Source organism: Neolamprologus brichardi, chromosome 4 (assembly GCF_056152115.1).
Source record: "Neolamprologus brichardi isolate AB-2024 chromosome 4, ASM5615211v1, whole genome shotgun sequence".
NCBI classification, from domain to species: Eukaryota; Metazoa; Chordata; class Actinopteri; order Cichliformes; family Cichlidae; genus Neolamprologus; species Neolamprologus brichardi.
The window spans coordinates 16,481,768-16,504,113 of record NC_142107.1 but is presented as its reverse complement, the minus strand read 5'-3'; the positions used below and the strand labels follow the sequence as shown (position 1 = coordinate 16,504,113).

The window sequence follows — 22,346 nt, the reverse complement described above, 5'->3', positions numbered from 1 at the left end:
GGCCTTCTGAAGGTCTTTCAAAGTATTTCTTTGGACATTGTCTGCTTTCTCGTACATTTATAGTCCAGACCTTGTACCTTTTCAGAGGAATTGTTTGTTTGCTGAAGCACTCAACACTGACCTATGAATCATTCCATCATTCAATAACACAGGGCACCTCAACAGATGAACGAGTGTTGTGTCTACATATAAGAGAAAACTTAGTAAATTGTATAGTTAGGCACTTCTTTTCACTAAAGCCTGTTGCGAAAATATCACTTGTTCCTATTTCTTTAGTTGAATGTATGAAAAATGCTAAAGAAAATACAGTTTGACAGGCATAAGATAGTATTTTTGCACCAACAAAGCGATTCCCAAAAAGCTATTAGCTGAAAATGTGGCATATCTCAGGAGTTTGTCCTTAAAAAAATGGATTGGACAGTAGAAGTGGCAAGCATAAAGAAAATCTACAGGCTCTGTTATATTGGGAATCTTGTCAAGACTGATGGATTTATGAAGGCAGAGAAATACTGTTGGGATTTTATTCACAATGCAATGCCATCTCGAAAGCAGATGAATAGCAGGGGCTTCATTTTTCCTCATGATAATAATCCCCAATACAACAGCAATGCAGTAAAAGTAAACCTGGACAGAAAAACACACATGTGAAGACAATCAGTCGTAGATTGCTCTCCCCAGAGATCGGACCTCAACATTATTGAAGTAGATCATCTGTAAAGAGACCAGAAGAAAAATCCCAGAACATCCAAAGAAGAGCATTGAATGTTATCCAGAAAGCCTGGATAACTATTCCTAAGGACGTCTCAAAGGAACAAGAAAGTTGCCTAAGAGAGCTCAGATTGTTTTGAAGAATAAAGGTCATACCAAATATTGATTTTTAAGCTCCTTAGAATTGTGTGAACTCTCTTTTTGCCTTATATCGTGTAGTTCCATGTATGTCAGCAGAATGTTTCCATAAACCACCCCTTATCCATTTTCCTAGCAAAATAGGAAGAAATGAATGGTGCAAGACTTTTGCACAGTATTGGATTACTTTGTTTGATCATGTATTTTGTTTTTTTTGTGGATGTGTGGAATTTTTGTCTTTTAGATTTAATACAATAATTATAATACAATAGCAACAATATTGTGTTGATCAGTCAAAAATTAGATATTTAGTGATAATAAGGATGCAATGCAATCTCTCTTTTCCGCTCCAACGTCCTTATGCGTGGAAGGGACATGTACTCCATAAACTTTTTCCTATTGCGTAATAGCGCAATAAAAAGTCATCTATTTCCCACATGGAATGTTTCTTCTGGTCACCTCTGGAAGGCAGCAAAGATAAAATACGTGTAAATGTCCGCAAATTGCACTAGAAGAAGAAACTGAAGGCGAAAAGGAGAGTGACGAAAGCCATGACGAAGAGGTCACAGTAAAAGGAAGATCTCAAAAAAAAAAAAAAGAAAAAAAAATCCCCAGTAACTTTTAATTTAAGTCACAAGTTGTCATGCGTACTTTGGGTAATAGGAGAGACGTGTTCTCATGACAGTGCTGCTCCTTTAACTGTCTGCATATACGCCACACCGCTCATCTCCGGCCGCTGTTCGCTCACTAAACGCGAACTTTACAGTTTGTGAAGTGAACTTTATTTTCGCAGCTGCTGAAATGGATCCACGCGAGTACACATGGGAGGTTTTAGGCTTATAGTACAAACTTAGCGACGCTACTGAATCGCGAGTCTGCAGTGAATTCAAAATGTGTCTGATTTAACGCGATTAAAGAAGACGCCATGGCAGACAGAAGGACTTTCAACGTTGTGATTTTGGGTGTGGGATTTTTGTTTATTTTCACCGCCTTCACCACCTGTGGAAATATTGAGGTAACTTCGTAAACTTTGCTTTTTTAATTACATTTCATTTTTACTTTGCCCCAGAATGTTAGAGGACAGCGCATTGAGTCGAGATTTGTATTTAAGAGACAGGAAGTTCATTTATGTTGCTCGTATACAACAACGTTTTCTTTCTTCTCATAACAGCTTTTAAAGTAATTTCTAAAGAAAAAAAAATTAACCGCCTCATGGGATGCATGAAACAGGGCAGCCAACTATGTGAGGCGCATCTCGTGTTTCTAATTTTCTTCAATGATCACTGAACTAATCAAATCTTATGAATGACTTAAGGACATTACTGTGACTTAATATGTAAATTCTAACCCTGTGGTTCACATAGACTTTTATTCTTTTCCTATTTGCAGCAAACTGTAGTGAAAAGCCTGGGAAATTCTACTTTCACTGGAAGTGGGTACCACAGGTAGGTCATGGCGTTCATTTCACCAACTTGCATTTATTTACTTACTGCTACTTACTGCCCCCACTTTACAGCCTTGGAATCATCTATGGAGTCTTCTCGTTCTCCAATCTGCTTGCACCAATGATTGTTACAGTTATTGGACCAAAAATAACCATGTTTCTGAGCGGCCTGCTGTACAGGTAAATACTGACGTTCTGTTTGCATAAAGGAAACGGACAAAGATGCTGAGACATGTTCATCATCATTATGTTTTTCTCTAGTGGTTACATTGCGATGTTCATCGTCCCCTCGACATGGTCTTTTTACTTGACCTCCGTTCTCATCGGCATAGGAGCAGCCAGTAAGTCGCTCTCTCCTAAACTGTCTTTGGAACTTCAAGCCTGGCTTTTAAATGTCTTTGAATACATGCTTGCAATTGCATGCAGATTATATACAAAGTGAGAGTTAGTGTCTGTTTAAAAGACATACAGAATGGTGTGAAAATATGAACATTGCAGTATGGTTATTATCATTATTTAACTGAATAATTATTAATATAAATTTGAAACGTGAATATGTCAAGAATTACTGATTGGACCTTTTTTTGGTCGTTATTCTGGTGTTTTTACTGGATATTTTATTTTCACAGCTGGGTTGCAACTAATCAGTTTCATCATCGATTAATGTGTTGATTTTTTCTGCATAAAATATCTTTAAAATAACTCAGTCTTACCTGGACTGATCATTGCTGCGACATTGCTAGGGGTCAGAATTTGGCATAAACCACATGAAAGCCGTGTATCAACAGTTCAGGCTTTCATGTTTTATTTTTATTTTTGAGTATATATATTTGTATTTTTGATTTGTTTAAATATTCACCTTTCAGAGTTTTCTTTGCCACGTGCATCACAGCCCACTTACTAAAATGTGCATATGAACACTGAGGCAGGATACAGTGTAGTAACAGACGAAGACTTTCAGCAACATAAATACTTGAAGGTGGCTGTTGTTGGCTTTTGCAGTCCGTGCAAGCTCAATTTCTGTGCCAAAATCCAAATGCAGTTTAATCATGCATACAGGGATTATCATGGCTGGGATATGATGATGAACATAAACAGTATATCCCAAATTAGACCTTAAATGGGTTAGGGGCTGATTCTGCAAATAGTGCTTAACACCTTTGGTTTGCTTGTAAATGTTAGCGGAAATACAGAGAAAGCAGACCTCGTGCTGAGCATGTGCTGGAAAAATGAAGAAAAAATGTTTTTAATGCAGCCTCAAATCACTGCAGAGCAATGAATTTTTATCAAGTCCTAGAGCTACTGTATGGTATGATGCATTACTTGACAATGAAAAAAAATAAAAATTATATATTTATTAATGTGGGCAATTAATTGACCTTTTTTCCTACTTCAATGACCCGCCCTCATTCACGTTCCTTCAGTGCTCTGGACAGCTCAAGGACAGTTTCTGGTGGAAAACTCAGAGGCCTCCACCATCAACAGAAACACTGGAATGTTCTGGGCTCTCCTACAATGCAGGTACGGAGCTACTCCAGTCTTTGTGTCTTTTAAAGACAAACCTTTAACATTTTAAAGTTTCTTTAAACCAGAGAGTATTTCATTTCATTTCATTTAATTGATTTAGTTTTCATTTGCATCATGCTGTATATGAGAATTTTTAACTTTGGGCTGTGTGAAGTAAATAGTAATGTTTTTTTTGAGGATATAACAGTCTTCCTGCTCATCTGCGCTCTGAACAAACCCAAAGTTACAATTAATCGACCTTGCATCGAAATATTCATTTCCACCAGTACATCCGGTTCATAAAACACGACTGATCACCGTGTTTTCACTTGTTATCGTTTTGTTCTGCTGTTTGATGAAGCTACTCCAGTTGATCAAAGGTGTAACTGCAGCGCAGCTGCCAACATTTTGTTCTGTCTGTATTTTCAGCTCGAAAATATATAGTGCAAACTTCAAAGAAAAAGAAACATTTAGTAGATCATTTTATAAATGATCTTTTCTTTAAACCAGTCATAAGTTTCTCTGCAAAATCTAAAAAACACGAATGCCTCTTAAAGTTCGCTAGGTGACAGTTATGGTCTTTTCATCTTCTCCATTTGGCCCATTGCTCTCGCACACTGGCTCGGACGACTAATTTGTATTTGTTAAAATATGCAAATTGAATTAGTATAATAATAACATTGGCTGTCACCTGTGCCAACGCTCCCAATAGGGTAATGCTAATCTGACTCTCCAGTGGTGATCACTGCCACGGTAAACTTATGAATCAGTTCTTCACAGCCTGCAGACACAAACACAGAATACCACTGAAAATCACTAACCCCTTTCATCCATTGCCGTGGCTCTGGGACAGACTAATTGCTCATCTACATTTTTTAGTTTAGGTAGATATGTAATTAAAGACAGAAATAGATCACAGAATTTTACAGAACTCCAGTGTTAACCGTGAAAGGCAAATAAACAACTTAAAAAAAAACACGAAAGAAGAATCCTCGGAGGCAAAAATGCAGATTATTATGCTTATAAAGTCAGTGTTTGATCCAGCCAATAAATAAACTTTCTCCACATTTTCTGTCTATCATACATGATTTCTCAAATGATTCAGCTAACACCATGTCCACAGTCTTTTCTTTTAATTACTCTGATTGTCCAAATGGGAGCACTTTAATTAAAGGTCACTATTTTAAGGTTTCAAAGGCCCAGAGAGGTTTGGTGCACATAAAATTTGATGTACACATAATAAATTGCACAGAGAGCAGAGAATGTTTAACTGAACTAATAATGAAAGTCAATAGTGGTTAAACTGTGATAAACCCTGAAGGAGTTTCTGTGTTCCTCGTTGGCTCGCATGGTGTATTTGCCTTACCAAACGCCAAAAACAAATGCGTCCTCATGAACCTTTTCCTTCTCCCTATTTATACATATACGCTATATTACCAAAAGCATTTACTCACACATCCAAATAATTTAATTCTGGTGTTCTAACTACTTATATGGCTATAGCTGTATAAAATCAAGGACCTAGGCATGGAGACTGCTTCTACAAACATTTGTGAAAGTGGGTCGCTCTCAGGAGCTCAGTGAATTCCAGCATGGTACTGTGATAGGAGATAGGATAGGATATATTTCCCTGATACTAAATTTTCCACAGTCAACTGTTAGTGGTATTATAACAATGTGGAAGTCGGTGGCAATCTCCATTTGGCAATCAGATGGATAAATCTGTGAAAGGAAGTCTTAATGCTTCAGCATACCAAGACATTTTGGACACTTTTATGTTTCTGACTTAGTGGTAATAGTTTTGGGATGGCCTCTTGCTTTATCCACCAGTGCACAAAGCAAGGTCCACCAAGACATGGATGAGCAAGTTTGGTGTAGAAGAACTTGACTGAGTCCTGACCTCAATCCAACAGAGCTAGAGCAGATACTGTGAGCCAGGCCTTCTTGTCCAACATCAATATCTGACCTCACAAATGCACTTCTGGAAGAATGGTCAAAAATTCCCATAAACACACTTCTAAACCTTGTAAAAAGAAAGCCTTCCCAGAAGAGCTGAAGCTGTTATATCTGCAAAGGATAGGCTGACATCATCTTAAACTTTATGAATTCACACGTTCATATGCGTGTGAAGGAAGATGAGCGAATACTTTTGGAAGTATAGTCTAAATGATATCTTTTCGTTTATTTTCTCAGTAAATCACCATCATGATCAGACACAGACGTTCTATCACACAGCATCATTTTTACATCTATAAATGCAGCTCGTCCAAAGTAGAGTCCTTGTCCACCGAGTACATTTTGAATGCCGCTGTGGAGAGTTTGGAGGGTGCTGTACGCCATAAATTATATTTGGACAACAGTGAAATGAAAATAATTTGGCATGCAGCATAGCTAAAATAAATGGCATCTCGCTAAAATGCATCAACTAGCTGAGAAGCCTTGGCATATATGTGGAAGTTGATACATACCTATTAACATGAAATTAAGGAGGAGGCGGTTTATTAACTTTACCAAAATAAAGGAAAACAAGAATTTAACCTATCAGCAAGTCCAGTACATCCCTGCTTTGTTTGAGAAATGTTCTTTTACTTATTTTCTTTGCACCGTTTTTTTTTTGTCTCGACAGCATGTTGTTTGGTAATCTTTACATTTATTTTGACTGGAATGGAAGAACAGAAATACCAGGTAAGGTCAAACTTGTGTAAGTTAACAGCATGAAAATGCTCTTTAGTTTGAGTATGCTCCAGCTTAATGTTATTAATATTTCTAGCACATTTTCATTAAGCGATTTACTTTGATCTTCCTGTCTCAGACAACAGCAGGAGAAACATTTTTCTGTCCCTGCTGGTTATATCCATCCTCGGCACACTTAGCTTCCTGGTGTTGAGAAAGAGCCATCATGAAGAGGAGATGCTCTCTGAAGAGGAAGGGCAGTCACTGCTCTCAACTCGCACGATGTAAATGAATATCCTTTAGATAATTACACATTTTTCACTGCAGACCCACAGAATGACTCAGAATACATAAAGTGTCTGAGCTACTGCTCGGATAGGATACACAACGGCTAACATGGCCAAAAATGTCCTTTTTAATCCAGTTGACCTTCTTAAGGTGTTTTCAGACCTCCCACGAAACAGGTTTTTTTTTTCTTAATCTTAAATCACCACTTTTTGACTTACTGCTGCTCTTCTACAAGACTTATAAATCACTCTTGTCCTTCACAAAAAATGGACTGATCATTTTCTCTAGATCAATGCAATTTTGACAGAGTCTTGCCTAATCACAGCGCTTTACTTAAGTAGGGCGCAATCAGGCAGATTTGGGGAAGAGACGAGAGAACATTTCTCTTTGAGAGAAACAGCAGTTAAAGACCCCAACCTTCAACATTTTTAAGGCATATTAAAATTTTAATGTCTTGAATTATGAACAAAGTTTGACTGAAATCACAAGATGGGGGAAAAAATCTGAACTGGCATCAAAGGCAAATAAAAGTCATAGGGAAAATTAAATTACATTCCATAAATGTATCATTCACAAACATCCATCGCAAAAAACAAACCATGAGGCTAAAAGTCTTGTTAGCAAAACATACTCTTTCTAGCACTCTTGTGGCAGCAGATGTGTGTGAAAAGCAGTTACGGGTATGCGTGATGCATGCATGGGTTTTAGTGTTTATTAGCCAAGTCTGGAACTAAACAATGACTCCAACAGAATAACAAAGAATCTCATCGGGAGCAATCCTTCCACTGTCTGATTTTTAAATTCCTCCGCCTGTTCTTTAGTTGAAGGGACGTTTGAGATTGTCTGTGTATGCACTTTATCTCTGTTGATTAATTTCAATGTTGTGGAAGTTGTTATTGATTTAATTGTTGTTGTCTAGGTACAAGCACAGAGCGAACACTGCCATGCAGGATACTAAATCGGAGTTCAGTAAGTTTCATCTGCACTTTTGGAAAGCCACATTGAGGCGTACCTAACGAGCTTTGCTAAAATGATACTTGCTCATTTACATACATTTACTGGATTCATTATACATCCATATAAATGTGCATATTGAATGCAGTAAATGCATGCTGGTGCAAAGTGTAATTGAGAAAATCCCATATGTGCTGTATATATGGATACATAAGGAACTTTGTGTAGTAACAAGACTAATGTGCTCTAAATGGATACTGTGAGCTCATTCAAGGTTTTTATAATCCGCTTTATTCATGCTGGAAGAGTGAAAAAGTGACACTGTTGAATATATTCCTGACAGACAGCATGGATAATGTTCTTTCACAGGAAAATAAAGAGCTCTACACACACACACAAAGACATATCTCTCTCTATCTCTATCTATATATCTATCTACCTATATATCTATCTATCTCTATCTATATGTCTATCTACCTATCCATATCTATCTATCTATCTATCTATCTATCTATCTATCTATCTATCTATCTATCTATCTATCTATCTATCTATCTATCTATCTATCGCTCACAGTTTGGCTTCTCTATTTCAGGCTATTCTCTTTAAACTCTAGAGATGGTTATGTGGGAAAAATCCCAGTAGAGCAGCAGTTTCTAAAAGACCAGCCCATCTGGCACTAATAACCATGCCACGTTTAAAGTCACTTAAATCACTCTTCTTCAGTGGATAGTTTTGACCATTTCTACATATTTATGCACCAAGGGCTGATTAGATATTTGCGTTAATGAGTACACAAACAGGTGACCTAATAAAGTAGCCGCTGAGTGTATATTTGTAAGGATAATTGCAGTGACATTTCAAAGTCATTAAATTCCAACACTGTAGTTCTCTCTTCCTGTTTGTACGGAGGAACATATATCAGTTTTTTTTGTTTGTTTTTTTTTTATCCTAAGGGGTACATCCAGATTTCCTGGCAATCAGCCAATATTGAACCAAAGAGTTGAAATTCCTGCCTGTACAGCTATTCACTGTTTCTCCCCCCTTGCACTGTAGATGGGTATCATCTGATATACTGAGCATTCAAAAGGAATGTAAGATGCTACCGAAGTATTTATTTTCCCTTTTCCTCTCTTGTTATTTGCATTGCTTTTCATTGCTCTTTTTGTGAAACTAGCAGGCACTCACAGGCGGTTTTGTTTTTCTTGAAGGCAAAAATCGCTTTCATATGGATAAAAATCTTCTAGCATCACAACAGAGTACATAGAATCTGCCTGTGTGTTAGTTTATTTCAGATTCTATGTTTGTCAACTGGAAACTCTGCTGCTGCACTTGCACCTGCCTTCAGTGCAGCCTCAAGTTGTTTGGATGATCAGATTGCACCTTGTCTCGCGTGTATCTCTGTGTGCATTTAGACTCGTGCGCACCTGCCTTAAAGGTATCAGCTTTTATCAAAGATGCAAGCTGATTCATGTCAAGAAGGGCCATCCAGGCATATATAAACAAGCCTAGTGGGATTTCCTCTTTTAAAATCTGAATTTTTCTAACAGCCAAGTCTCTCTTGGCTGTTTTTTTTAAAATTAGCATTTATATATGGCTTATTATGGCAGAATATTTTCCTTCTGCATTGAACTGTGTTAAATTCTCAGCTCAATACCGAGCTAAAGTGGAAGAACGGCATTTATTAACATTTTAAATCATTGTGTTGTAACTCTCCCTTTCAGAAACCATCCTACGACTGCTGAAGACTAAAACTATACTTCTTCTGAGTCCTTGCATGGCGTACAGCGGTAAGTCAAATGCTTTTGCATATTAAATATTTTAGCCTCCAGTAAAAATGCCTGCAGCTACAGCATGCACTCCCTGTTCTCCAGGCCTTGAGCTATCTTTTTACAGTGGAGTGTATGGGACGTGTATTGGAGCAACTGCACAGTTTGCAGAAGCAGCTAAAGGCTTGATTGGGATCTCAGGGATTGTTGTAGGCATTGGAGAAATAGTAGGTACGTTCACTTTCTGCTCTTAGCAAAGTTATTTAAAGTCATTCAAGGCCGTGCAGATTGATTGATTTATGCAGAATATGCCCTTTTCCATCAGGTGGGGGTTTGTTTGGATTGTTGTGCAAGAACAGCCGCTTCAGACGAACTTCTGTGGTGTTTCTGGGAATGGTTGCCCATTTTGTTGCCTTCTATTTGATCTTTCTTAACATCCCTGATGATGCCCCCACTGTTTTTGAAACCACGTCCCTAAAGAAGCCATATCTAACCCCAAGGTATCCAGTTTTTATGATAATTTAGCATATAAGAAAAAACTGTTTGAGATTATGCTTTGATTTTATTTCTTCTTTTTCTTTCTCAGTGTATCCATTGCCCTGCTGTGCAGCTTTTTGCTTGGACTCGGGGACAGCTGTTTCAACACACAGCTCTACAGCATATTAGGCCATGTTTATGCTGAAGAAAGCGCGCCGGCTTTCGCCATTTTTAAATTCATCCAGGTAATCCTGAGTTGCCAGTTCTCAGACGTTGTTAGCAGAGCAGACCAAAGCTGCTGCAAAATGTGTTCCTTCCAAGTGAAATAAATTCACCTGAAGTCACAGTACAAAGAAAAAAGGCAGATATGCTGTATATCTTACCTTCTTCCTTTTTCTTTGATTTTGAATTGAAAATTAAGCTCTAGAAATGAATGTATGCTTTATAAATATTCAAAAAAAATCTTTTTGATTTTGTCAAGGCGTGGAAAATACACCACAATGCAATGAACATAAACAAACTGAGAAATCTTGACATGGTTGTGCCACCTAGTTGAAGTCCAGCTCAGATTTTGCTGTTACTGGGAAATTGTTAACAGTAAATCTTAAAGTGGGATTCATGAGTTTGAAAGTAATAGTATGTTTAGTATCTTATAAAGCTCTCTGAGTCTGCCCAGAAAAATGAAAACCACGTGTGATTTAAACACATCTGATCTCTTCTTCAACGCCATCTTCAGCGCTGCACTGCTTCCAGTGCTGCTGCTGTTTTTCATGCTCTCTGTAGGCCACACCACTCCCACATGTGCATTTCCACTTGAGAAACCTTCAGACTTTTATGGGGATCAGGATATAAACCCCAATCCAAGCTGACAGTGGAAAGCATGCAGAATCCAAACTTTAAGACGGAGCATTGGGTCAGCTCAGGAGCATGTTTATAGTTGATTTAGGTTCAGACTGTTTATGAGGATTTCTACGACAGTATAATATCCTGTGGTGTATGAGGGAGAGCATCATGTGAAAATGAACTGAATGGTGTGGTTTGCCTGTAATATCATGCACTGGCAGACAGCAAATTGAAAATACAGGAACCCTTTTGGCCACTTCACCATTATCGTCACTCACTACTGGCCACATCTTGCTCACTGTGGCTTTTTCCACTCCTCCTAAATAAAGCTTAAGTCGAAAGGTCATTGTTTGGATTGTTTAGAATGGTAATGATCTGAAAATAGCAGACATTATGGAAGTTGTGCTGTGCTACTCAAGGATATGACTTTGAGGGGGTGATTGGTGAAGCTGGAAAACTTTATATTTTTGTGTAATAATTTGTGCAACTTAGTTTATTAGATTTGTAAAAGCACTTTATCATGTTAATCAACAACATTAAATCTGTCTGTCCCTTGTTAGTCTGTCTGTGCAGCGGCTGCGTTCTTCTACAGCGGTTACATCATGCTGATGTGGCAGCTCCTGCTGATGGTCGTCCTGGGCTTCACTGGAACACTCTGCTTCTTCGTGGTGGAGAGGATGCAGAACTTCTCTGTAGATATACAGGAATTTTAGGATTCATCTCAGCATTAATGGCTTTCTGAAACTCATTTTCGGGATAAAATGAGGCCATCAGAAATCCTGTAATTTAAAAAAATCTCATTTCATGAAGCGCTTTTAAAAAATCTCTTTCTGTAATGAAGCACCGAGGGTCGTGCGCATTCGCATAGCATCGACACTAACGAGAGTTTGAATTGATGCCATAGCTGAAACCAAGCTGCCTTACAAGTCCACACTGTACTTTGCACAATCCTTTTTTCCTCTCACTCTACAAAGTGGTCATCGGACATCTTTAAAGTTATTTTTCTATTACTCTGTTGTACTGCATGCGGTCTTAATATGGAATTTTAATAACTTACCTTATCATCTGCTTTGCATTGCTTTGGAAGCTCGCGTTCATAATAACGGTGCCATTGTTGAAGTTAATTTATGAATCTAAAGCGTTACTGCAGGATGTTTAGTGCTGTTTATAATGACAAGAATAGATGACACTAATTAATGCTTGACAATCACTTCATTTTTTTTTTTACATTTTTGCATATTAATGTAAATGTTTTCACCAATTTTGCTGAATAAATTTTAAAACACTGGGGGGGCTCAAGTATAGACTGTGTTGTGTGGTCTACATGATTATTATAAATCATCATTTAAGTCAGCGGTGCAAATGTTAAAGTCAAGGCAAGTGGTAACAGCTGACAAAAGGTTTGATCTGTAGATAAACATTCATGTGCTCATGTGTATTAATTAAATTACATGTGACCTGTAAACAAGTTGAGAGCCTGCACTTTAATTTTTGGGTTGTTTTCTTTCATTCTTCATTCCAATTCACAAATTCTGGCTCTTAAAACAATGTGGCATTATTGAGCTATTTATATTACATATCTGAACAGAAATAATCTTGAGCTTTTTCCAAATCTGTGTTTTGGATTTATTGGGGTTTCAGCATTTTCTCACTAAAACCTGTCTATTGCCTACTGTAAATCAATTGGATCTAATCCTTATTTGCCAGATTTATTTGAAAATCAATTGCCATTAATCAAAAAGAAGGCGAAAGCGAGGTCTAAGTTTAAAGGAAAGGGTTACAGGCCCAGAGGTCCCACATTACTTCACTGGTAATTGAGTATTGATTACATTATAATGAGAGTAAGCAGTTTTGTGTGATCTTAAGTCAATTGTGCCACTTACTTGACAACAACAAAGCACTGAAGGGCTAAGTGAAGTGTACGGCATTTACTTACAGAATTAAATCCTGGCAGCGTTTATATTATTAAGTTTGGAGAGATAAGCTTGTGAGGAAAGTAACCAACTTTGGATAGGTCTATTACCTGAAATTTGCAGAAACCAGGCCAAACACTGGCATCTTTAATGCAGGAGGCATTATTTATTACGCCACCTTATCTACAGAAACAAAAAAGGGAAAGAGGCCTCATAGCTAAACTTGCATATTTTTTAAATGTTAAAACTACTTTTGCTTGGTTTTACCAACATTGCAATACTGCAGTGTAGGTTGGAAGAATTTAATTGACCCAGAGACAGACATTTTAAGTTTGGTGTGTGTTAACAATGCTACAATATTCCCAGGAGTAGACATCCCAGCAAATCTACCCCAAGGTCAGATTGTGCAATGCTCAGGGAATCTGCAAAAAAATCCCAGAGCTACATCTCAGACTCTAAAGGCCTCAGTTATGTTGAATTTTAAAGTTCACAACAGTACAATTAGAAGAAGGCTGAACAAATGCGACCGAAAGGTTTGAAAACCCAAACACAGCACATCTGCACAAACACCTCAGACCAACTGTCAAACGCGGTGGTGTAGGGGTGAGGATTTGGGCTTGTTTTGCAGCCACAGTACCTGGGCACTTTGCAGTCATCGATTCATCCACGAATTCCTCTGTAGGCTGAAGTATTCTAGAGGCAAATGTGAAGCCATTTGTCTGACAGCTAAAGCTCGGCCAAAACTGGGTCATGTAACAGGACAATGATCCTACGCACAGGAGAAAATCTTCAACAAAAGAAAAGAATCACGGTGTTGCAATGACCCAGTTAAAGTTCAGGCTTCAACCTGATCGAAATGCTGCGGGGGGACCTCAAGAGAGCTGTGCATAAATCAATGCCCACAAGCCACCATGTTCAAAGGAATGTTTCACATGACTGTTTATGCTTTTTTTTTTTTTGTTTGTTTTTTTTGGCAAAATCACTTTCGGAGTCAGACAGTATATAGCTTGTGTTTTCAGAAAAATATTTTAGCTTGTTGAGGCCACTGTATTGTTTTGAACTACAATTCCTTTGTATTTTTTACCCTCTTAAACTAAAGGAAAAAGTGTCTGTTATATATCCTTTCCTTGAGCTACAGCGCTTTATCAAAGCATTCCCCACAACTCTTCAAGTTCACCTGTCTGACACTGCCTTGATTTCCCAAAACGCCGCTACTTCTGACTCAATCCAGATCAAACACGCACATTAGGGCAGATCTGCTTAATTTTGTCACTTCCTCACATCATAGTTGTAATAACCAGGCTTGACTGAACAGGACCTACAGGATACACGACTGGCTTGTCAGAGGTCTGAAATCCGCTGCTCCCTTTGTTGTCAGGTTTTGCGTTTCTGGTGCCAAACAAGAGTTGTGCCGTCAAAGTACTTTACCAATGAGATGGCTTTAATTTCAAAGTCTGTGTATGCCCAGGGGATTAATTCATTTAATTTATTAATTTTCATGTGTGACCTGCTTGATTAGCTCAGACTGTCAGTTTAACCAGAGAGCCGTGTTTATTACCACATTTCTGTACCTGTAGCTCACTTGGTTATTAAATTTGAAGACTTGCCTCATTTCCATGAATTATGGAAATCACACATCTGAGAATATTTGTGGGAATAAGGTTGAGAACACAATTAAATAAGCCAATTTGAAAAGAGAAACATACCCTATCAAATTAGATGACTAACAACCCTCTGTAAATTATATGCAGAATGAAATGAGCAGAAACACTTTTAACTGCTCATTTGTTGTTTTCTGTGGCTGCCGGTCGCTTTCCACATAATAGATGTTGCAATCATCAGCAGCACAATTAAAGTAATCATTGAGCAATGTGTGTGCATAGTTCATGGATCAAAGGTTTTTGTAATCAGAGGTCGTCCTAATACTTTTATTAGCCTCACATTAGTTAAAAGCTCTCCAGTGACCTTCTTCAACGGCAGGAGAAATCAGGCTGAACGAGTTTCATTACACACATGCTATATGGTTTTTTATTTGGAAACTGCAATCACGACCACCAGAAGCTGACAGAGAAGCTGAGCTCTAAGGAGCGGACGTAGTGCCAGTGTCGGACAGGGATGAAAAGAACGTCTCCAGGCTGTAACACGCATTCGAGATACGGAGCTTTGGCAAACTCCGAGAAGCGCTCGGCATCTGGATTTTCCACCTGCACCTACACGGAAGAAGTCAGAAATTGGAAATACTGCATACATTTGCACGTCCAACATGTGCTATCTCCATGGACTGTCAATCCTACCTGACTGGTATTGTGAAGCAGCTGTGATTGATGAGGGTACAGCTTGCCTGTGTCCTCGGGGGAATATAGGCGAATGTATTTGCTTCCCACTACCTGTATATACAGAAGGAATCCCGTGTGGTAAGGAAACTGTTATCACATGATCAACCTTTGACATTAATTTAATTCATAAAGCATTACAGTTAACAGCACCTGCGCCAGAAAGTTCTGTTGAGGATCTTGGTGAAGAGGAGAGACTGTACCCCCGGGACCAAACCACGCATTCACAGTAATATCCTCTTCGTCGCCTTCACCAAGACAGCAATAATCAGGGAGGCGGATATCATCCTTGAGCTCTGGTATCTAAGGTATAATCAAACAGTAATAGGGCATTTAAGACTAATTTTACTTACTAAATAGTATCTTTTTTTCTCATGAGAACTTTGCCAACATTTCCTGGCAAGTAAAAAGAATTGCTAATTATTTTTCCACCTTCTGCCATGCAAACTAAAAAAAATGCATGACTTCTTTTTGTCAGTATATCCACCATAGTTCTCCAACTGAAAAATATTCATAAATACTCGATGGATTTCCATGAAAACTGGCACAGATATTCTGCCATAAGGTTGGTTTTTACTTACTATTTTACTTAACTATTACTGATGAGCTCCCGTACAGCCTCAGAGAGCCACCCGAATGTCTGCAAACAGTCTAATTAATGTCTGTTTATTTATTGGAATTTTCAGTCTCATTACAGCCCAGAGATATTTATCAGCCTGATAAATATCACTCACAGATTGGCCTCCCCAAAGCCTGGACCTCAATATTACTGAAACAGTGTAGGATCATCCTAACGGGGAATTAAACAAAAGGCAGCCGACATCCAAAGAAGAGCCTTGAACGTCCTTAAGAAGCCTGGAGAACTGTTCATGAAGACTACTTAAAGGAATTAAGAGAAAGCTTGCCTAAGACCGTTCACACTGTGCCACATATTCACTTTCAAGCTCATCAGAATTGTATAATCTCGGTTTTTGCCTTTTTCCTTGTATTCCCATGTATGTTTGCAGGTGTTTCAACAAATCACTGCACAGACTTTATATTTTCCAAGTGATATATAAAGAAATCAAAGCTTTTGCACATCAAAAATAAATGTTTCATTTAGAAACATGGCACTATAAAATCCCCAAGAAATGTAAAAAAAAATATAGATGCTGTGTGAAAATCAGTCTAAATGGTGACTCTGTGGCTGGGATCCTTCTAATCTAATCATAGAGTCCAAAAATTTGATCTTATCCAGCCCTGATGTTGAAATTACTGCTAAAAATACCACTAATGTTAAAAGCAATCTTGTGTTAGTATGACAGCTAGAAAAAGAATCCCTTTCTTTATAGTGCTGAAAATGTCATTTTTAAAGAAGACAAAATTATTCACTACAATTATTTTGGTGTTTCAACACTAAAATTCTGAACTCTACCTGGTCAAAAAGCTGGTGCTGAGCCAAATAACCCAAAGCTTTCACTCCATCCTGTTCAATGTTGATACACAAAACAAACAACAAAAGCCCAGATATCATGTTAGAAATCCCAAGGTCTTCTCTTTCTCTCATTCACATAAATCGGCAGTCCCCAACCTCCGGGCCACAGACCGGTACCGGGCTGCGAGGGTTGCGTCTTGGGTGTGAAATTTATGGTTTCCAGGGTTTTTATTGTTTACTCTGTTTCCCTGGGTCTTTTTCCTGTGTTGTAGTTGTGCGTCTTATTTTGAAAGAAATATTTACGTGTTACCATAGCGACCAGAGAGCATTAAGGGGCAGAGGGGAGGGTGTTACTCTCAGTGTTGTTGGCGCATTTCAGGAGGACGCTGCTAATAAAGTTACACAATTACACAGTGAATTTGTGTTTAGTGTTATATTTACAAAATACCACAGTTTTTGTCTTGGTTGTATCATTTTATTTTGTTGCATTTATCCGCGACACCTTAAAGCCGGTCCATGAAAATATTGTCTGACATTTAATCAGTCTGTGGCGCAAAAAAGGTCGGGGACCGCTGATATAAATAATGTGATTTAAAGACTTGCTCAAGATGCACTTACTTTATTCAAAATATATCTATCAATGAATTCATTGACCGTGAGCAGCGTTTGTGACCAATCCTCATCAGTGTACCTGGATCCCACCTCAACAGGAACAGTCCGGCAGCCGGCCACAGACCTCAGGTATTCTATGCTTTGCGGGAGGGAGACAGTTACTTGAGTGAGTCACACATAAATGTGGCGATCCTGGTTTGAAGCGATGCTTCAAAACATCTTATATATAAGCACGTCAGGATGTGACTGAGGTGCCAGAAGCTGTATGTCAGATGCCAGAGTGAATAGGCTGCTGTCAGGAGTGAGCAATGAGAGGGAGGACAGTGAAGGATATTGTTAAATTGAAAGAAAGTTATATCAGACGCTGGTGTCAGACTTGAGAGTCAGGAATCACATATGCAGAGATGAGTAAACAGACCTGTTGTCTCTATTTGCTCACATAGTTAAGGAAATGACAGATAGATATCAAAGTGGTACACACTGCATACTACATGTCAGCTGCCTCTCTGTACCAAAGTCCTTCAGGTTTTCTGTCCTCTCAGCTTGATAAGTGCACTCTGCTGCTGCTGCAAGTGTAAAATAGTCTGATTACAAGGCTGGACTGGATGTAAGTGCTGCATTTAACCAAGGTGGAGGAGCGCAAACATGCTAATACTGTGAAGCTTATTTTCACAGACAGAATGCACAATTTTGAAAGTGGTTTTCAAATCTACTTTAACCTTTTCAGTGCATGATTGAGATTAGCATACTAATGAGAGTAAATTGGTTCATAATTGGGGGAAACAGCTGGCTGGTGTCATCAGGACAAAAATATGCAAACGACAATGATTGATAATAGCCAATTAATTAATACAAATAGCAATCATGAACTGAACAACAATACATTCTGTACAAACAAACCTCCAGGGGTGTTTGTTGAAAGCAGGCCAATGGTCGATGATTCCTTCTAAAATCACCGGTTTGAGGGGGAGCAGGTAGTTTGTTTTGAAACTTTCCAGTGAAGGACACCTTATCCTGGGAACCGCCGACTCTTCTTTGATTGCAGAGACAAGCGGGCTCTCAATCTTTATTCTCTGGAAATGATTTCAAAATGAAAGAAAAAAAAAATCAATTCAACCTTTAGAGGAAAACGATAAGAAAAACAAGTCCTTGATTATATCTCACATATGTGAGTAAACAACTATCAATTAAGTCTTCTCTGGGTTCAGGCTTATACTGATTTCAGTGTTCTTTTGTACTGTAAGTGTGGCAGGCAATTTAATCATAGTATGACTTTAAGCTTCTGGGAAATGTGTTGCTACTTTCTACCATTTCCTTGCCCTGATTAACCAAGAACAAATTAAAGACAACATTTCTAAATACTTGTTAGTTGCAGCCCCATTCCCCACTGTGCAGCTCGTGACAGATGGGTAGACTATTTCAACAGCTTTTTTAAGATGATAGCTTTTAAAAGGGGAAAAAAAAGCACGAAAAATCCTGCCAGCCCTGCACTAAACTCTCCATCTCTATTTAGATGGTGTCTAAACAAAGTGACCTGACATTTGAAAAGTTGCTGCACTTAATCTTCAGTGACATCTGATGGAGTGCAACAAAATGAAGGTCACAGAGGAATTTCTTTTCCAAGCTTCCAGAAGATTTACTCTGAAATGTCCCCATCAGTCACTATTAGTTCGAACTCTGAATCAGGTTGAATGAAATGTACAAGAATGTTTTCTCACTAGTAGAACTTACAGTTAGTAATTACTAAATAAACTAATGGACTAACAGAAAATTGTGCATTTCAGATGAAAGAAAAAAATCGCTGACCTTGACCTCAGCATGTTCACTCTCATCCTCTTCTTTAGTAGAGTTCAATGTCCTTATGTGACTTTGCAGAATCCGAACAATAACCTGAAGTATATCACCCATGATGGCCGCGCCCATGATTAGACCCATGTCGCAAGTCCGAACAGCCTCCAGGATCTTGTCTTCAGACGGACTTTCACAACACAGTGCCGCCACTTTGAAAAGGCAGCCATACGAGTAAACGCGCCTCCACTCCTTGTCCACATGCCGCCACGTTCCGGTGTTGAGCTTCTCCCATGAAATGTCCAAAATAATCTGAGCATTAAGCAATCGGCTGGAACTTGTGATGTCGCCGTACAGCTGCTTCCTGGACCGTTGCAGCATTTCCACCACACTCAGTTCCACTTTGTCACTGAATTTCAGTGGAAACTGGTCTTCATTAGCCGGCAGTACTGGAGAGATTTTTGACCACAGCGATGCCATTGACGAGAAGGTCGTTATTTTTTTACTGTGAAATGAACAATGAAAGTGAGTCAGGGTTAACAGTGAAGTGTCAACTCAAGTTTTTATAACGAAGCACTGAGAAGTTAAATTTGCTCAGATTTAGGCTCACTTTCATCAATTCACTGACTTTTCTTTTTTAAAGGGGAGGGATGTAAATTAATGACTCCTCATGTATTTAGCTGGTTATTGAGCCCACCAACTGTTAAAACCGCCTGCCATTGTCGCACAAATACACAGTACGCTTGTTCAGCCTCTTTGGTGCTGTGAAACAGATGTATACAACTAATTACTAAACTGGCAACAACAGAACACAGGTGAGGGCATCCTGAGCCAGAAAGGGGGGGGGCAGACACATGTATGAAAACAACACTTTTGCCGCGTTGTTGCTGGAGCCGCCAACTCCGCCTCCATGTGACTCCATCAGCGTTTGGATGCTCTGTGTTGCTGGAGATGATGCCAAAGCAGGAGGCAGCCAACTCCGAGGGCCTGATTCATTTTAGTACAGAAATGCAGCCCTGTGAACTCAGAGGCAGACTGGACTAAACAAAGAAAGCATTTGATATGCCACATGCCTAAGCCATCCACGACCCTGGAGTGCACTCCAGCTGATTTTTAAACAGTCACATGGGCTGTGCAGCAAACCCAAAAATCCAATGGAAACCCCAGCGACTTAGGATATTTAGGGAATTACAGTCCCTTCAGTGAGATTTCATTATGGAAGTCATCAAAGTATGAGCAAAGAGTGAACTTTATCTCATTCATTTTTTTTCTTTATGCAGCAGCGGGAGAAAGCCAATTATATTTTTCTTTAAAGCCTCGGAGATTAGACTCCCGCAGTGCAATTCACTCTATGCTCAATTTTATCCCAAAATCTCACAAGAAACAAAGATGTAACATGAACGCAAGACTGTAGCTTTAAAACGTGGCTACTTACACATACACACACACATATATATATATTTTCCTAAAAATACAAATGTTCTTATTTTTTGCTACTAAAGCTTGCCAGGAATTTCCCATTTAAAGCTATGACGCAACGCACATAATACCTGAAACAGGTTTATGGACACAGAAATAGAGGACCAGACCTCATGAAAATATTTACAGTTTTCCATATTTATCCCTTTCTTCCTTCTGTCATTCTTCGTCTCTTTTCAGTTACTTGCAGTCTGTGAATTTTGCACACTTGTGAGAAACGTTTTGGCGGCAATGTTTCACGATGACTCGTAAACACGGAGACTTAATTTAAGTTCAAATTAAATCCCTAAAATGCCACATTTACCTTTTACTAAGCCATTTACACCAATAATCCGATAATATCTGTGAAATTACGGAGCAACTCCACACACACGCTCGCGCTACTCTGACGCCTGTGGCACAACAAAAACACACCGGGAGGAAACTCGAATAGCTAAACATATTGGTTCCACGCTGCAGTGTAGATATTAAAAGCTGCATATAAAAACTGATCCCATCAAATTATTAATGACAAAATATTGCTTTTATGGTTTATTTATTTTCAAGAACTTAAGCCTTTTCTTTTCCTTCTCAAAAGGCAGAAACTGGGATTCCCTTTGTGGTCCAGTAGATGGTGGCAGCATCTGCATTTCCTCTAACCTGTGAGGTTACAGTCCCACTGCAAAGGCAGGATGGCATTGAATTAAATGGTACTTTGCTAAGTCCTTGGACTTTGCGACACCCCCCCCCCCCCCCCCTTCTCCAAGTCAAGCTGGCGCACTGCACACCCCTGTTTGTTTGTCATGTGTTGCCAGTTTCCTGCCAAGCATACACACTCCCACGCATATCCTACTCCTACACACACATTTTTGCTCACAACCTCTCAGACTAATGGCTATTTAAAACCCGTTTCTGTCTCATTTCTGTCTTTTTAGATGATTAACCAGATGCTCTGAAGCTCAGTTAAAATGAAACAGCGCTCTGGTGACAGCACCACCTCATTTACATACAATTATAAATTTGGCTTAACAGGTGAAATGACAGAGTCCAGTCAATAGACTGTCTTGCAGTGAGACCCCAGCTCTTTTGTCACATTAAATGACAGCACACAACTATTTGTTTTTCCTCCCCTTTAATTGCTCCCACTGCTCGAAACGATTTATGTAAACACAGATATTCCAAGAAGGATGATTGATATTTATCAGCTCAAGTGAAACCATAATTGGGTTTGTCTTTTTGATGTCACACAGAGATATTTGGAGGGGCAGGGCAGTTATATTGCTTTTTTAGGGGGTATGTAGCCTGAACAAGCATGATAGGAAACCTTCGGCAGGGAAGTCTAGAATCTATAAACACAGTGCACTATTATCAAATGTCAAACACTCTATGAAATTCAAATATTCTCTCAGTGCAAACTGCACAGCCGCTCTTGTATGTAAAGCAGATGGAAACAAGAGAGAGACAGCCTGGCTTTCCAGGAATCACGGGGGATTTTAAAATGTTTCAGACGTTTCTATTCATTCTCACAGTGTAAACAGTAGAATCCTTGTGGCTCGATCTTTTGTTCACCTCCTGCACGGAGGTGAGAAATTACTGTGACAGCCAAAAAGGCTTTGTGTTCTTTTATGCTTTTTAAGCTTTTCCTCTTTAAAAAAAATTTAAAAATTAAAATAGTTAGGGTAGGGTTAGCTAACCCTGCAGGGTTACCCTGCAGGGTTACCCTAACCCTGCAAAAACAGGTAATTACAAATTTAAAAAAATAAAGAAAATCAGTATTTGAATGTTTGACAAGATACTTGTGCACAATTGCCTAAAACAATGACCTACTGTAATAATATTAAAGGTTTAAAAAATAAAGTAATATGCCAACAAGCATTGAAGATAAAAAAAAAAAAAGCCACTCCATCAGATAAGTTCCTATAGGCAATAAATATTGGACCAAACCTCAGCTCTGCTCACTATTGTGTATGTCGAGGGACACAAACCTTACACTGTGGATGTGAATGATGTGTTTCTGAACCTCTGCTT

The 22,346-nt window shown here is 38.8% G+C and overlaps 2 protein-coding genes across 4 annotated transcripts; one reads left to right on the top strand and one right to left on the bottom strand.

The window, feature by feature from the left end:
• The first annotated feature begins 1,390 nt into the window (after positions 1 to 1,390).
• On the top strand, positions 1,391 to 12,104 carry LOC102791617 (UNC93-like protein MFSD11). The gene is made up of 13 exons (XM_006798173.3): positions 1,391 to 1,861; positions 2,236 to 2,291; positions 2,363 to 2,470; positions 2,552 to 2,631; positions 3,715 to 3,811; positions 6,423 to 6,481; positions 6,609 to 6,753; positions 7,677 to 7,726; positions 9,436 to 9,501; positions 9,586 to 9,711; positions 9,806 to 9,980; positions 10,067 to 10,202; positions 11,361 to 12,104. Exons 1-13 carry the CDS (start codon positions 1,772 to 1,774, stop codon positions 11,511 to 11,513), a joined length of 1,341 nt encoding a protein of 446 aa, XP_006798236.2. The 5' UTR covers positions 1,391 to 1,771; the 3' UTR covers positions 11,514 to 12,104.
• A 2,609-nt stretch (positions 12,105 to 14,713) lies between these two features.
• On the bottom strand, positions 14,714 to 20,740 carry kdm8 (lysine (K)-specific demethylase 8). Of its 3 annotated transcripts, none has more exons than XM_087839934.1 (8): positions 20,644 to 20,740; positions 18,879 to 19,365; positions 17,973 to 18,145; positions 17,079 to 17,211; positions 16,461 to 16,511; positions 15,200 to 15,349; positions 15,008 to 15,100; positions 14,714 to 14,923 (listed from the first exon to the last, which is right to left on the bottom strand). In XM_087839934.1, exons 2-8 carry the CDS (start codon positions 19,338 to 19,340, stop codon positions 14,759 to 14,761), a joined length of 1,227 nt encoding a protein of 408 aa, XP_087696060.1. In that variant the 5' UTR covers positions 19,341 to 19,365; positions 20,644 to 20,740; the 3' UTR covers positions 14,714 to 14,758. The 3 variants fall into 3 exon arrangements, with proteins under 3 accessions (XP_087696060.1, XP_087696059.1, XP_006798235.2); XM_087839933.1 differs by lacking the exon at positions 20,644 to 20,740 and adding an exon at positions 20,450 to 20,637; XM_006798172.3 differs by lacking the exons at positions 16,461 to 16,511; positions 20,644 to 20,740 and adding an exon at positions 20,450 to 20,637.
• Between the last annotated feature and the right edge of the window lie 1,606 nt (positions 20,741 to 22,346).

What these genes read in the sequence shown, in the direction of transcription:
- LOC102791617 (XM_006798173.3), top strand. Translation starts at nt 1,772, where the DNA reads ATGGCAGACAGAAGGACTTTCAACGTTGTGATTTTGGGTGTGGGATTT. An exon ending in AGGCATTGGAGAAATAGTAG is followed by an intron (nt 9,712 to 9,805) that starts GTACGTTCACTT and finishes CTTTTCCATCAG; the next exon opens with GTGGGGGTTTGTTTGGATTG. An exon ending in AAGCCATATCTAACCCCAAG is followed by an intron (nt 9,981 to 10,066) that starts GTATCCAGTTTT and finishes TTTCTTTCTCAG; the next exon opens with TGTATCCATTGCCCTGCTGT.
- kdm8 (XM_087839933.1), bottom strand. An exon ending in ATAGATATATTTTGAATAAA is followed by an intron (nt 16,512 to 17,078) that starts GTAAGTGCATCT and finishes AACATTGAACAG; the next exon opens with GATGGAGTGAAAGCTTTGGG. An exon ending in TGCTTCACAATACCAGTCAG is followed by an intron (nt 14,924 to 15,007) that starts GTAGGATTGACA and finishes TCTTCCGTGTAG; the next exon opens with GTGCAGGTGGAAAATCCAGA.